The sequence below is a fragment of the Bombyx mori genome, chromosome 17 (assembly GCF_030269925.1).
Source record: "Bombyx mori chromosome 17, ASM3026992v2".
Taxonomy (NCBI): domain Eukaryota; kingdom Metazoa; phylum Arthropoda; class Insecta; order Lepidoptera; family Bombycidae; genus Bombyx; species Bombyx mori.
Window position 1 is genome coordinate 2,911,972 of NC_085123.1, and position 15,428 is coordinate 2,927,399.

Consider the following 15,428-nt stretch of genomic DNA (forward strand, 5'->3'; position numbering starts at 1 on the left):
TTGAAATAATCCAATTGTAAAAAAGTACAAAAAGTGTTTGCCCCCAGAGAGATTTGAACTCTCGACCCCTGGTTTACAAGACCAGTGCTCTAACCCCTGAGCTATGGAGGCTACGAGCGTAGGTAACAATATTAAGGATTGCTTTTGCCTTTTTTGAATTATTTATAATCTTCAATGTGCAGAAGATTATTTTGTTTCATTTCTCACTTACATGTTAACTATTAAAATAATAGATAAAATACTTAAGATGTTGCCGTTTTACAATACTGGCCATTTGAAACGTAACGGTTTTTGAAAAGAGTATCCTATAAAGAACTTTAACTTTTAAAATAATACCATATTACACATAAATAATAATGAAGACAAACAATATTAATCTATTCTCAATTTGACCACAGACTTTAAAAATAAATAATAGAGTCTATATCCGTGTGTCAAATATATTGCAGCGTGTGTCATATTTTTTATTTATTTATTTAAAGTATTTTTAATGAATAATAAAAAAAATATATGCATTCTGCACCCGTCCGCACAATTTTCGTTAAAAGTGGTACAAAGTTTTTGCTTCACGTATTAATATACTAGCTTTTTCCCGCGACTTCGTCCGCGTGGAATAGTTACTTTGGCATAACGCTAAATATTACCCGCCTCTTCATTTACGTAGGAAATGAAAATATTTTTGAATAATAGAATGTTAAGGAGCTATTTAAGGTACCAAAATCACGCTTTTTAACCGACTTCAAAAGAGGAAATTATCAATTCGACCATAAAACGTTATAATAAGCCAACCTTAACATATAGACCTATTATGCTGCTGCGGAATTTTTTTTAGATCTTTTAAAGGGGAACAATTTTATCATACATTATTTTAGCGAAACTTTAACCGTTTCCGCAGCGCACGCAGCGGAAGCTTTCAAAAGGGAAAAAAACCCCGATTCTTTATGGGTGTTCCGCTTGCATTGGTCTTAGCGTGATGTTATATAGCCTCCCGCGATAAATGGGCTATCTAACACTGAAAGATTTTTTCAAATCGGACCTGTAGTTCCTGAGATTAGCGCGTTCAAACAAACAAACTCTTCAGCTTTATAATATTGGTATAGATACTGATTAGTATGATTAGTATATATATTAGTATATATTACTGGTGGTAGGTCCTCTTGTGAGTCCGCATGGGTAGGTACCACCACCCTCTCTATTTCTGCCGTGAAGCAGTAATGCGTTTCGGTTTGAAGGGTGGGGCACCGGTTGTAACTATACCTGAGACCTTAGAACTTTTGTCTCAAGGTGGGTGGCGCATTTACGCTATAGATGTCTATGGGCTCCAGTAACCGCTTAACACCAGGTGGGCTGTGAGCTCGTCCACCCATCTAAGCAATAAAAAAAAAGATAATTAAAAAGTGGAGGTAACATTAAGGCGCGTGGTGCGCAGGTGGCGGCCATAGAGCCGCAGTGCGAGGCGGAGCGCGGCGAGTGGACGGCGCAGCTGCCGGCGCCGCCCGAGCTCGTGCTGTCCTACCCGGGCGCGCTCAGCCCCATCGCCGAGGAGACCGGCCAGCAGCTCTGCGCCTACGAGAACGACGCCAACTGTGAGCACTCTCTCGTATATACATGGTTTTACTGGTTGTAGGACGTCTTGTGAGGCCGCACGGGTGGGCACCACCGCCCCGCCTGTTTCTGCCGTCAGGGCCGGATTTAACTGAATGCCGCTCCTGGGCACCGGAAAAAGATCCGCCCCATTACTGGAATTAATTTATTGCAGAAACTTTATTAGATTGTTGAGTTAATATCGGGCAAGGATTAATAAGACATGTGTTCAGTTAAGTGACTAAAGTATATTGGGATTACAACCTCATTTGCTATCGACAGCTCGACAATCCCGAGACTGACGTAGCATCACTGCAATGTAATTATCGCTCACACATACATATTAATAGTTGCTATGGAGACATTTGTCGTCCCTACAAGATGTTATATATATCAAAAACATAAATAAATATTTGTTTTTTTTCTAACTTTCAAAAATTTGTCGCACTAACAAATTTGCCGCCCTGGGCACTTGCCTCGACTGCCCCCAGTGTAAATCCACCACTGTCTACCGTGAAGCAGTAATGCGTTTCGGTTTGAAGGGTGGAGCAGCCGTTGTAACTATACTTGAGACCTTAGAACTTATATCTCAAGGTGGGTGGCGCATTTACGTTGTAGATGTCTATGGGCTCCGGCAACCACTTAACACCAGGTGGACTGTGAGCTCGTCCACCCATTTAAGCAATAACAAAAAAAATTATAACATTATTCACTAAACACCTGTAATACGATCAATATAGGAGTTAAAAATCATTTTTCTAATTTCAACATACATTGATGCACGAACTGGGATATTGAATGCGATTGCATTGCGATATGTAAATGATGCAATAGATAAAAATCTCGGCAAAGAGTTCGACGTACAACCTAACCCATGCATCAACCCGCTGAGTTTTTCGTCGGATCTTCTCAGCGGGCCGCGATTCCGATCCGCTGGTAAAGTCATTTGCGAAGCAGCTTTTCTTCAGTTGTTAGGTCTTTTTCGGAGGCGTTCGAGCAGCTGTTAGCAAATTCGAACCCGGCGGTCTGAGCCTTTGCTCGCCCACCTGTTTTTTTTTCCATTTTTTTATTGCTTAGATGGGTGGACGAGCTCACAGCCCATCTGGTGTTAAGTGGTTACCGGAGCCCATAGACATCTACAACGTAAATGCTGCCACCCACTTTGAGATATGAGTTCTAAAGACTCAGTCAACGGCTGCACCACCCTTCAAACCGAAACGCATTACTGCTTCACGGCAGAAATAGGCAGGGTGGTGGTACCTACCCGTGCGAACTCACAAGGCGTCCTATCACCACTAATTAATTATTCATGCTTTGTGTCGGTTTTTTGACATTCATTAAAACTAATGAAATTTAAGATGTAATTGGTTCGAACAGGGAACGCTTCTCTCCTAACGGAATCGTCGGAAAGCTACCCGGAGCCCTGCAACAACTGGACCGAGCAGAGCACGCAGCCGCCCTCCCCCGCACCCTCCCCGGCCCCCTCCCCCGTGCCCTCCCCCGCCACGTACTCGCTGCACACTCACAACCACACCTACACACTGCACAAAGACGCGCCCACCGCCGAGTGAGTACTCAAGTTACACATTATATTATATCCATAAATAGTATATGTGATAACTCAAGAACATCTTTGAATTTCGAACCCCGTCTATCATTAAGGTTTTTGTATCTAGTCATTTAATAAATATAAGACATAAACACTTTATAGTTTGGTAAATCTGTGAAACATCAAAATTAGTATAAACTAATCTCCTGCCTTCGAAATTATCTTTAAAAAATAAAATACATAAAACGAAGAAAAAAAACGTATAAAAATCGTTAATCCATAACATTGCAGGGTGACGATGAGCGCCGATAGCTTAAACGCTAGTCCGTGTAAAGGAACGAAACCAGATGTGCACTCCCCCGTCGACGACAGGACGTACACTAAGAACGACGAGAAGGAATCGAGCTGCGAGCGGATCTCGCAAGTGTCGCCCTTCCTCGTGAGCCCGACCACCGACACCTCCGACAACCTCGACAACCCGACCGGCGTCTCCACCCTGTCCAAGACCACGCTGCCCACCGACGCCAAGCTGTCCAAGCAGCCCTCCGAGTGCCTCTCCAAAGCGACGAGCATCGACTCGTGGTGCTCCAACGACACGCTTTACAACGTCGAAGAGAATTTCGACGACCTCGCGATGGACCCCGAGCCGACCAAGGGAGACGGCAACAGCGAGAGCACCGACACGCTCACCCACGACGAGGACGACCGCGAGCTCAGTCACTGCTCCACATACATCATCCACGACAGCAAGTCCGAAGCCTGCGAGACGTTCTCGCCGGACTCCATAGCGGCCTACGACCAGTACACGTACACGAAGGTGAGGTCTGCCGCAACCGCCGCCTCGTCCTCGCAGCTAAACGACTCCACGAAGAACAGCCCCACCAAAGACCTGGCGTACGGCACCCTCATGTCGGGCATGCCGTCCTACTCCAACTGCACCACTGAAGTGGCATCCATGGACGATCCGTGGAAGTTTCAGCAACCGGAGCTGGTGAGGAGGTCTCCTCTCGGGGAAGACCCCGATCTCACCCCGCCAAAGTTATCGGAGGATAAGGAAATCGAAAACACCAGTCCTCGTATCTTTTCAGAACCGTGCATTAAAAAAATGGAAAGTGTTGAAATAAGTTGCCTCGAAGACAATTTCTCTGAGAGTAAAAACAAATCAAGCAGCCCTGAGAACGAAGCCCTGCTGATAGACATAGGTGACAGCCCTAATGTCAATTACAGGAACAACATGGCGCCCTCTATCACCAGCACTCCGCTCACAGAAATCGTGGGCGACGAGGATGATGTGCAAGCCATACCGATGACGTTTCCGGATGATAAAACGGTCAACTCCGAGTACGTTATGTCTGTACCGACTTTTCAAAATTTTCAACAATCCGCCGAGATCAGACCGCAGGATTTGTCTTCCAACACCGATCGAGGCACCCAGGACACGGAGATACTCCTTGAAGGCGACAGCAAAACCCTGAGCAGGTACAGCAACCGGGACAGCTTGGTCGTGTCCGAGCGAACGCCGACGTATTCCGACTTTGAAAATTCGGCGACAACAAAACCTCAAGAAGTGAATTCTCGAGATAAATCTAGTCAAAGCATGGAGAGCGGAGTTAGTTCTGAGGAATTTCGTCAATTCGAAAACTCTGTAAAGCACCGTCCACAGGATCTGTCGTCGCTGATAGACGCCAGCTCGCTGTTCTTGAGGAGTGAGAGGCTGCTGGCGAGCGAGCTGGTGGTCGCCCCCCACTCGCCCCAACCAACAGACGAGCCCACGGCCCCCACGACCCCCACGACCCCCACGACTGGTCCTCTTAAACTAACGAATTTAACAGAATCTCACATATTAGTCGACGTAAGAGAACCGACCAGTACCTACTTGATAAATTTTGATTTGGAAGACGAAACGGAACAGCCTCACTCGATAATAGTAACGGAGGCCCCTTTAGATCTGTTCAAAGAAAACTCGAACGTTACCTTTGATTCGCACACAGAGAAACTCATAGATCTGAACCACACTTATGATTCTCACACAAATCGACCTGAACTTAGGAATAGCATTGAGGAGGCTCACTCGGAGTCGAACGGGGACTCACAGCCTGAAGGTCCCCACAGTATTATTGATTACGAAACAATGCAAAAAGGCAGCCCGAGTCAAATAGAAACGTCTGATGCGATATCGAATATAAAGAGTACACCAAACGGCTCCATCAGCGTCGACGGTGTAAACGGAAAAAACGAGAACTACGCTACTGTGCATTTTTTAAACGAAACCTTCGAGGAACTGATCGAGAGTAACGTGGACGACAACGACAGAGACGCGAGAACAGACGAAGAGACAAGTAAAAATGACGGAGTAAGCGGAGACACGAAGTTAATAGAGGAGTCTTCGAGTGAGTTGAGATCCATCGGATCGTCAGAACCTTCGCAGAATGAAGGCAGCGCCAGAGCTAACGGAGCTCTCGAATTGCAAAACGTCAAAGCGACGACTGACACCGAGAATTTTTTACAGCAAGAAAAGAAATTTTGTCAGCTCGACTCCTATTTCCCTATATTGAGCGACATTAGATTCACAGGTGAGTGAGAAACGTTAACATTTTTTTTTATGAAAAAAAAAAATTGGTCCTATCAGTAAAAGATGGTATTAATACTAATGAGCCCGCTAGTTATTATAATGTATACCACAGTTAGTAAGAAATTGTGTAATTTTTAAGTCTTTGGATTTTTAAATCTTCGTGTAGGCAGTGGCTTGGCTCTGCCCCTGGCATTGTTGACGTCCATGAGCGACGGTAACCACTCACCATCAGGTGGGCCGTATGCTCGTCTGCCTATACGGCAATAAAAAAAAATTAAAGAAATTCGAGGGATGGGAATTTTGCACTTAACTACATGACCTTTGAGATTATCATATAGGTCTCGAAACATAAACAGAGAGAATTCTAACAGAGAAGGGGAATCAGCGAATTATCTGGAGTAGATCGATGTATACGAATTTTATGAACAGGTCCTGCGTCCGAAATAATGAGCACGTCCTTCACGCAAGACTCGCCCACCGAGCCCACCTCCCCCGAGTGCGAGGAGGACAACAAACCTGACGCGGCCGCCGACATCGTGAAAGAGTGGGACAGCGATACTGAATCAGAAACGAGTAACTCGTCCAGCGGAGAATTCATTTGGAAGGTAATCATTTTTACTCCTGATCGCGGTGTGGTTTATATTGGGGCTTTTATATGTCGCCTGTATATTAAATGCTTTAGTGTTTTGGGAAAACGATTGGTAACATGGGACGTCAATTGTGTGGTTTATTTCTGTCGACGGTGATTTGTTGCCGACCACAATATGAATACTCTTGTGTGTGAATATTAGACACATTTAGCTGCCCATTTTGCTTCCCTGTATTTTAAATACCACATATGTAAATACATACATATATATGATTTTAGTGGACTATTTTAGAAGGCAATATAATTTGACAGTCACTAATATAATCTTTTCGTACTGAAAATTAAACCATCTTGAAAATGTGTTTCACAAGTGAGTTGTACTTTATTGAACTGACTATTAATTTTACAATAAGAAAAGGGCATTTTTGACTAAACTTTAGGACCTTTTTGAATAAACACCTCAAAGAAGTCAATTAATTGTTTTAGTTGTACAAAAGTGATCTGTCAAATAATATTTATAGGTAATAAATAATATTAGTTGCGAGTGCAACCCTGGTCGAAACCATCCCTTGCCTCTTATTGTATATAAGGTATGGAGGGTAGAGGTAAGGAGAATAATTAATTACATTTCAACGGAAACTTTTCATATACACAGTTGATTCTCCACGTCTATCCTCCATAATATAAGGTTTTGGAAGTCACAGTCTAGTGGAGCATCGGTTATATATCGGAATTTAAATTCAATTGAGTCAAAGTGATTCTATTACAGAGAGAATTTAAAAGGCATAGAGTGGCCATCTTGTGATATACCAATAGAACATTCACTAAGTGCACTATAACTGTGAATGGGCAGGGTTTCGTGTTTGCAATTTGTTTATTTACTTAATTAGTTTTCCCATAAAGTGTGCACAAAATAGAATGCATATTTATAAATAACCACACCGACTATAGTTACAAAGGACAATGCAAATAAATATTCTCTGCACCATGAGGGTAATTGGAGAGAGTACTGAATAATATCAGTAAATTAAAAATAAATAATATATTACCAAATTTTTTGCATAATACAACAGTAAAATCAAAGATTGTTGTCAACCATGCCTGGCTCATAATCATTGTGACATCTGGTTCGACTCATGTCTTGCCATTTATTGCGAGCAATAAAGTTTTATATAAATACTGTTAATAATCGACGCTCTACTGTCATTTACCGTAAATTCAGGACAAACTTTTAATTTGCTTACAATTATTACCGATACACATGTGGAAAATTTGCTTATTTTGTGGGAAAAAAAATCCTGAATTTCCGAAGATTTAAGTAAATAAGTATCTCTTATCTATCTCTAAATAATGATTTGGTACAAATTTTACTGTATTTATGAAAAGTTCGAATGATTAATTTAACATTAGTTTATTACTCTTAAATGTTTCAAGATGTTTTTTAATAGAAAAATAATTGTTAAATTTGGACCAATCAATACTCAATGGCAATTTATGTTAGCATTTTGCTTACTTTTGAACCGCAATACAACGTTTTCATTGAAGAGTTTAAAGTTTCGAAAAATATAGTATTTTGAAGTATGGTCTCTTTTATCTACCATCAGGTCGACTTTAGGTCGACGGTCCCAAAGTATACCAATATTTCGGTTACCCCACTCTCCAAACCGATATGCGACAGAAATAGTCAAGATTTTATTATTTAAATAACAAGAAGAGAATTCTACGGACAAACGTGGTTGAGATAACATTGATATTCTCGGATTCGGTTAAATGCTAAAACGAATTGCCTGTGTTTGTCTGTGTGGTGTGGCACGGTGTCGGTGTGCATGTACGTGTTGTGTGCGCGTAGGGCGGCGGCGGGGGCGGGGCCGCGCTCGCACCGGACGCGCGCTACGGACACGTGAGTTTGTACCGCTTATACATACACTATCTCGCTTACTCTTGCCAAGAAGAGTAGGATAGATGTAAATTCAGTTTGTATTTTTTTTTATTGCCGTATAGGCAGGCGAGCATACGGCCCATCTGATGGTGAGTGGTTACCGTCGCTCATGAACGTCAGCAATGCTAGGGTCAGAGCCAAGCCGCTGTCTACCGTTAAGTACTCTCCACAAGCCTCGTTTGAAGAAGCGCTCGGGAAACAGCGTGGAAGCTCATTCCAAAGCCGGATGATACGTGGCAAAAAAGATCTCTGGAAACGCACTATGGATGAACGCAGTGGCTCCAGGTAGTATGGATGAACCGTACTCCGGTGGCCGGCGGTGCGATGGTCAAAACAATTCCTCAGTATCCGGCCCCGGTCAGCTTGACCAACTTTCAAGGTAGGAAGGAGTTGAAATAAGGTGCCAATGACGCTAAACTAGTGGTTAACTCAAAGCGCCTCAAAGATCCTTTAAAATCAAACTTTAATTTAAATCAATGTTGCCTTTTACCTTTTGCATCTGTGTAGTCAATAATGGCCACCGGTGCTGACCAGGGGCCAGAAACTGGCAAGTGATAGGTGAACGGAACGTTTCATTCATGGCTTTGCACATTTCTAAACATATTCATACATTGGTCCCCACAATCTACAATGACAGCAGCGCCATCTATACTATACACAACGGCACTATTAATCTTATCATCAAAGTTTTTTAAAACTACTATATTAATGATGAAAATTGCACGTTTTTATTTTAAATAGTATTTTTGTTACTGACGTTTATTTTTACATTTTTTATTTATTTTTAGACACCGATCAGAAAGTAACTGTACTGAAAATAGATACATAATGTAAGCTTGTACGATTGTAAAATGCTTAATATTGTTGATTTAATAGTTGTTTTCTTGCAATATTGTTTCTAGATGTAAATAAATAGCTTTGCTTTCAATAAACAAATAGTTGTTTGTTAATAGAAAGATATTAATTGATTTATTATCATTAATTTCATTAGAATTATTTGGGTAATACTTAGATTGGTCTCTAAATAGAAAAACATAATGTAATTATGCATGCCCTAGTAAGTTTGAGTTGTGTTGATATAAATGTGGAGGGTAGATTCAATTTTAAATTCACAAAATCATGGGCATTAAAATGTCATTAATCTCATCATTCTTTGAAGTGTTATTGTAACATTAATCCATGCTGCTTATACTAATTCTAAATTCGGCGCGAACTCATAGTAACATTGACTTACATTTGTTCACTGTTAGATCTACGTTCTTTCAAGCCGTCTTCTATTATAATCAACACTAGAGTCGATTTTAGTTCGTCAATTACTATCAAATATCGTTCTGATAACTTTGCCAACTGTCAACTATAGTTAGAAGCGTTACTTGTAATGCGCAACAAAAACAGCTTACTGTCTTTAAATAAATAAATAAAATAATTTATATTTTGATTATCCAACTCGGCTATGGCTGGAAAACGATTTATTAAAAAATACTGGTATAATAATTAGATTGTAAAAAAAGGCTTTATTATTATTATTCTTTGTGACTGGCAGCAACGAGACAACGCGCCATCTGGTGGAGCGGAGAGTGCAGAGCACGGGTCGGAGGGCGGAGCGGGGTCCGAAGAGTCGGGGGGGTCGGGGGACTCGGGGTCTGAGGGGGACGAGGTCGAGTTCGTTCCCTCCTCCTGGGACTGTCGCGCCGCACCGTCTAAGTCCTCGCTGAGGAGCCTGGAACAAGCTCAACCAGTACGTAGCACTCAATCTAGTAAAAAGTTATAAGTCACTCCAATAAAAAGTTTTCGGCTTCCAAGACAAGATGCGCCAAAGTAGTTCTGCAAAAATTTTTATGATTAAGAAAAGCTTCTAATATTCTATTTACAAGATGTGTGTGATTATGTGAGTCGAAGTTGTTTTCCTTTATCATTCATCATCATTTAAAATTCACGCGTCCACTTCACACGGCTCACCCAACGTTTATACAATAATAATGATATTGGGCGAAAACCATGAAGATAATGGAAGGCGACCCTTTTACTATTTATTTCCAATTTGATAAGAATGTGCTTCCTTAGACACCTATCTGCATACTAGTCTACGTATTCGAGAAGTTTCATGTAAATCAGCTCTTAAATTAGTCGACCCTAACATCTCAAGGTAAATTGTCAAACCGAAATTTATACAGTGGCTTGTATTCATCATCAGTACATTAGGCGCGATGAAGATGAGCGTTAACGAAGTGAATTGTTACAAAGAATTAGTGTTAAGTAAAGTTAAATAAAAAATTAGTTCGCCAAATGGTTCACAGAACAAAAAATTGTTGGATTATTCTTTATTTTTATTATAATTGATTTTTGAAAAATATTACGCTAAAAAGGTATTGTAAAGAACACACAAAAGTATGATTTGTTTCATAATAATACAAATTGTGTTGGAGGCGAGTGTGTCGCTGACCGCGGGCTCTGTGCAGGACGGCAAGAAGCGCGTGGTGTTCAAGCGGCAGAAGTACCACTGCGTGTACGAGTACCCGCGCGAGGTCGCCGACCTGGACGCGCCAGACTACTCCACATACGCAGGTACCTGACATATCCTTCTTCAAACGAGGCTTGTGGAGATTACTTAACGGTAGGCAGTGGCTTGGCTCTGCTCCTGGCATTGCTGAAGTCCATGGGCGACGGTAACCACTCTTCATCAGGTAGGCCGTATGCTCGTCTGCATACAAGGGCAATAAAAAAAAGAGTACGCGCTCCAGATCCACTAAACCACAGGTAGAGGAAGAGGTAGACCTGAGAATGGTATATCATAGAGGAGTATGGAAAACATGTTGCGCCTACCACAGGTGACTGCGAGAAGGAGAGGAGTTTTTTTTTCTACTTAACCTAATAACCTCGAGTAGGTGATCTCACGGGGCTCAAACCCGGAGTGATGCTAACACTGGCCCTAGCAAGAGCAGTGTTTCGCAGAATCTACCGCCGGATCGGAAATGCGACCCACTGAGAAGATCTGGCGAGAAACTCAGTGGGCTGTGTCTATGGGAAAGAATGATCGTGAACCAACTAAATTACACATTTTTATGTATCTTAACACTAATCATACCAACACTTACTGGTACTTATTTCTACCATAGCGGGTAGGTAACAGCATACGACAAGTATTACTCCAAATAAATAACAACACAAAACAAAAAAAATAGTATAATATCTGTAGATTAATTGGTAAGAAATAGTCATGAGGTCAAATGTGCTAAAGCAATAATAAATGGTGGTGACTGAAAATCAGCGGTGTTCGATTTATCGACTTTGAACAGCATTAGCTGAGCCACTCTTTACTGGTGGTAGGACCTCTTGTGAGTTCGCGCGGGTAGGTACCACCACCCTGCTTATTTCTGCCGTGAAGCAGTAATGCGTTTCGGTTTGAAGGGTGGGGCAGCCGTGTAACTATACTTGAGACCTTAGAACTTATATCTCAACGTGGGTGGCGCATTTACGTTGTGGATGTCTATGGGTTCCAGTAACTTAACACCAGGTGGGCTGTGAGCTCGTCCACCCATCTAAGCAATAAAAAATCTTTTTTTCCTTTCCTTTATTAATAAGTTATTTTATTTAGTCTGAAAGGCAATAGATGATATTATTATTAATATGGTATTGTTGGGCGCGTCCGTCCGCAGAGTGGGACGCTCGCAGCGCGGAGGAGGCGGCGCTGGGCTACGGGCAGCTGTTCGCGCCGAGCCCGCTCGACCTGCACTCCGGACTCTCCTTCGGCGCCGGTAAATCTATCCTGTACCACGCTCTACTCGATCTTGCAAACATATCTATTTCTTCACGCCCTCATAGCGCCCCGGTGAATGCGTCAGGAACGCACACAACTGACATACATATAAAAAAAAATACATGTGTTCAATTCACACGTGGTAGAAGTGGTAGAGTGATATATAGAATTTTGTCATTAGTAAATAATTGTAAATCATCTTTTATAGTATGAGGTAGCGCTTTCTGTGAATAGATATTTTAACTTCATGTATAATCCTAAATTAAAATTCACTACGAGAGGTTTCATACACACGTTAGTATTAAAAAATCTCATAGATGGCGCTGTATTAAAAAAACTACACTGAGAATGTCCAATGTGTTCTATTTCATTCTCTCGCCGGCTGAATCCTATACATTTATGTGTTTGTGTCTCTATGGACTTATTTTTTCGTTTCATCGAGTTTGAAATCACAACGATTCTAAAGAAGTTTCACTTCAAAAATTTCATTTACTAATCAATACGAATAAATAAGCCACACTCATTTCTCTATTGCCGTTATAGATTACGACGAAGATTTTTTCATTTCGTCGTCGGCGCGACCGTTCGAAAGTCTCGGGATAATGTCGACCACGAGCCAGTTCTTCCCCGGCATGCACGTGAAGGCGTCGCCGCTGCCGGAGCCCTCGCCGCCCGACGAGGCCGAGGAGCCGCCCGACGAGTCCACCGGGCGCACCGCGCTACCGCACACGCGCGCGCCCAGCCTCGACCTCACCACGCCCGACTCCGGCGTCGAGGACGTGACCCCCGGCTCCGCGCCCCCAGACGACGACTTCGACAAGAAGCCCGCCTCGCCCGAGCCCGCCTGGCGCCTCACCGACAGCGAGCCCACCTCCCCCGCCTCGCCGCCGGAGCTGGGCGGCCTGCGGCACACGCGCGACAAGCTCAAGCTGGACCTCCCGCCGAGCCCCCACGCCGCCTCCCCGAGAGGACTCCGAGTGTTCAACTTCGTACTCGACAAGCCGCGCCGCTCGCCCGCCCTTCAACCCACCTTCTCGACTTTCGGGAAATGCACTCTGGAGCCGGAACCGGAACAGAAGCTCATCCTCACGGACGACGTGGAGCAGGAGGAGGTGAAGCAGGAGAGCCCCAAGGCGTCCATAGAGGGTGTCAAGGGCGAGGGCACCGTGCTGGACAGCGGCGACGAGGACTCCGGCATAGAGAGCAGCTCGAAGGCGACGCTTGAGAGACAGAACAAAACTCCGAATGTTTCATAATTCTCAGTGCAGCGGCCTCACAAGCGAACTGGACAAACTGTAATGTTAGTGTCTATGAATATAATGAGAGTTAAATTTTATGTGAAAGCGATTTGTCGATGGATGAACCCGACCTGCGGGAGCAGTCCAGGGGCGCCATTTAATGTAACTCATAGAATTGATTAATTTAAATCTGGAAAAATATAATATACATATCGCAAAATATTATCGTACAACAAAATCTTGCGAAATTTGCCATAATTTATAAGGATATGAGTGTCCCGTAAGCTTTTCGCAAAAATAGTTTTATAAAAATAAAGGTCTATTCTGAAAATGCTTCAAAAATTTTGACACAAAGAATCGCGAATATAATATACAAAATTATTTAGTAGGCAAATGTCATATGTACGTACGTGTGTCCGAATAAATTTATTATGGATTAATTAATTTAAAAATACAATTTTGATATGAAACTAAAAGTTTAAAAAAATTTTAATGTTGAAATTCAAGTAAAGCTATTTTTCCATTTTAATAAAGCAATCATGAAATGTACGTAGTATGTACACGCTGATAATTAATATTTAAAAATGGCCTACCTTATTTACGAATAGATAATCTTGTTTCATTGAAATGGTCTGGGATTCGTGAACGATTAAAACTGAATGTAGAATGTGTATAGGTATCGCGGCCCGCGCTCCTTAGGGACTATTTCGAGTGCTGTGTGTTTTTAATGAGAGTGATGTGAGATTTTTTTTAACTTTTCGATCACATAAAAGTTAAATTTGTATGGAGTTGGCAGAGCTTCCCTTCGCTGCCGCTGGGGGCGCTGTTTCAACTCCATACTAATTTGAGTTAACTTTTACGCGTTCGAGGCGTTAAGAAAAACTCTCACGAAACACACAGTTCTCAGTATAATAGTTCTCATGTTCCCAATATAAGAGCAAAACATTAGGTACATTCGTATAAGAACTTAACAGGTAAGAAACGCATCTATTGATTTAGTACCGATTTATTGTTAGATATTTAAAAAGTATTTAAGTGATTACGGAATAAGCTTGATGGTTAAATTCTACTATGTTGTAGCGTATATCGCGAGAACTTTGAGTTTTACGAAACAAAGTTTTGTGTGTGTACGCGTAACTTGAAATGCATCTTCCAACTTTAAGGAGCCTCGAAATTGTTAATAAAAATATGTTTAAATTATAACGTGTGAGGTTTGAGAGCCAATTGTAAGTTGTAAGTTTAATAATAACTAAGTGTAGTTTTAGAGTTAACGAATGCGGACATTCGCTGGGCTCCGACACGCACTCATTCTTCATCCATCGAGACAGTGTACACTTGTGAACAAATGAGAATGTTAATTATTTTTATTAATTTTTTTATTTTAGTATTATTGTTGCTGATTGTTATTAAGTGCCACGAACACAACGTCATCGTAAATAAATAAATATATGTATAATTCAATTCGTCCATGTTAAACTAATGTGCAATTCTCATCATTTCCATATCAGCGAGTTTTTAGTTGTTTAGTTACGTCATGTAAATATTAATTTAATAAACGAGAATAGGAACATAAAATTTTGAATTTGTATCGTATAATAAAATTATTAATTGAAAACGACATGTTTAATGTTCTGAATTATTATTTAATCAGTTTTAAGTATGTTTTCGTTGATGTACAGATGTATATAGGATCGGTAGATGTTCATTTTGTTACAGGATATATGTTACGAGCCATTTTCCTCCTGGGTTGCCGGTTCAGATGCGGAATCGTCTCAACCTAATACAATCTATTTGGGTAATTTTTGGGGTCACACTGATTTTTCAGGCTTAACAAGCTTCCGTATAAATAATACAAAAATTTTAAAAATCGATTCGTTTGCCAAATCTTACCCAAATTGGCTGTAACTAAAATTAACTTTAATATATTATGTATGTAATGAGAAGAGATACGTTTATAAGGAATTAAAATTGAATTATTTGTCCAATAATATTGATATTTATTGTAAGTTGTTATTGATTTGTATGAAAACGGTAAGCAGTATTTAGTGAATGTGAAAAACAATTGATAAATCTTTTCGTATATGTGACATTGTCGAGTCTTTTAAAGTATTTCTATGAAAAATAATTAAAATAAAAACTTGTGACTCAATAAGTCTTTTACTTTTCAAATATTTTAGTTTACTTTTGTTTTGCGATGTGT

The 15,428-nt window shown here is 41.3% G+C and overlaps 1 protein-coding gene and 1 non-coding gene across 5 annotated transcripts in view; one reads left to right on the forward strand and one right to left on the reverse strand.

Moving 5' to 3' along the window:
* The window catches only part of LOC101742325 (uncharacterized), a 46,890-nt gene extending 31,510 nt beyond the window's left edge, over window positions 1-15,380 (forward strand). For 3 of the 4 annotated variants that reach the window (XM_038017064.2, XM_038017065.2, XM_062673251.1), the window contains 9 exons: window positions 1,430-1,586; window positions 2,962-3,151; window positions 3,425-5,706; window positions 6,135-6,310; window positions 8,144-8,194; window positions 9,777-9,971; window positions 10,693-10,798; window positions 11,890-11,988; window positions 12,534-15,380. In XM_038017064.2, coding sequence (XP_037872992.1) covers window positions 1,430-1,586; window positions 2,962-3,151; window positions 3,425-5,706; window positions 6,135-6,310; window positions 8,144-8,194; window positions 9,777-9,971; window positions 10,693-10,798; window positions 11,890-11,988; window positions 12,534-13,246 — 3,969 coding nt within the window. In that variant the 3' untranslated portion in view covers window positions 13,247-15,380. The remainder of the gene's footprint in view (window positions 1-1,429; window positions 1,587-2,961; window positions 3,152-3,424; window positions 5,707-6,134; window positions 6,311-8,143; window positions 8,195-9,776; window positions 9,972-10,692; window positions 10,799-11,889; window positions 11,989-12,533) is intronic. The other variant, XM_038017066.2, reaches the window with a different exon arrangement.
* TRNAT-UGU (transfer RNA threonine (anticodon UGU)) lies at window positions 39-111 on the reverse strand. The gene has a single exon. It is a non-coding gene; the product is annotated as a tRNA-Thr (tRNA).
* Window positions 15,381-15,428: the final 48 nt, after the last annotated feature.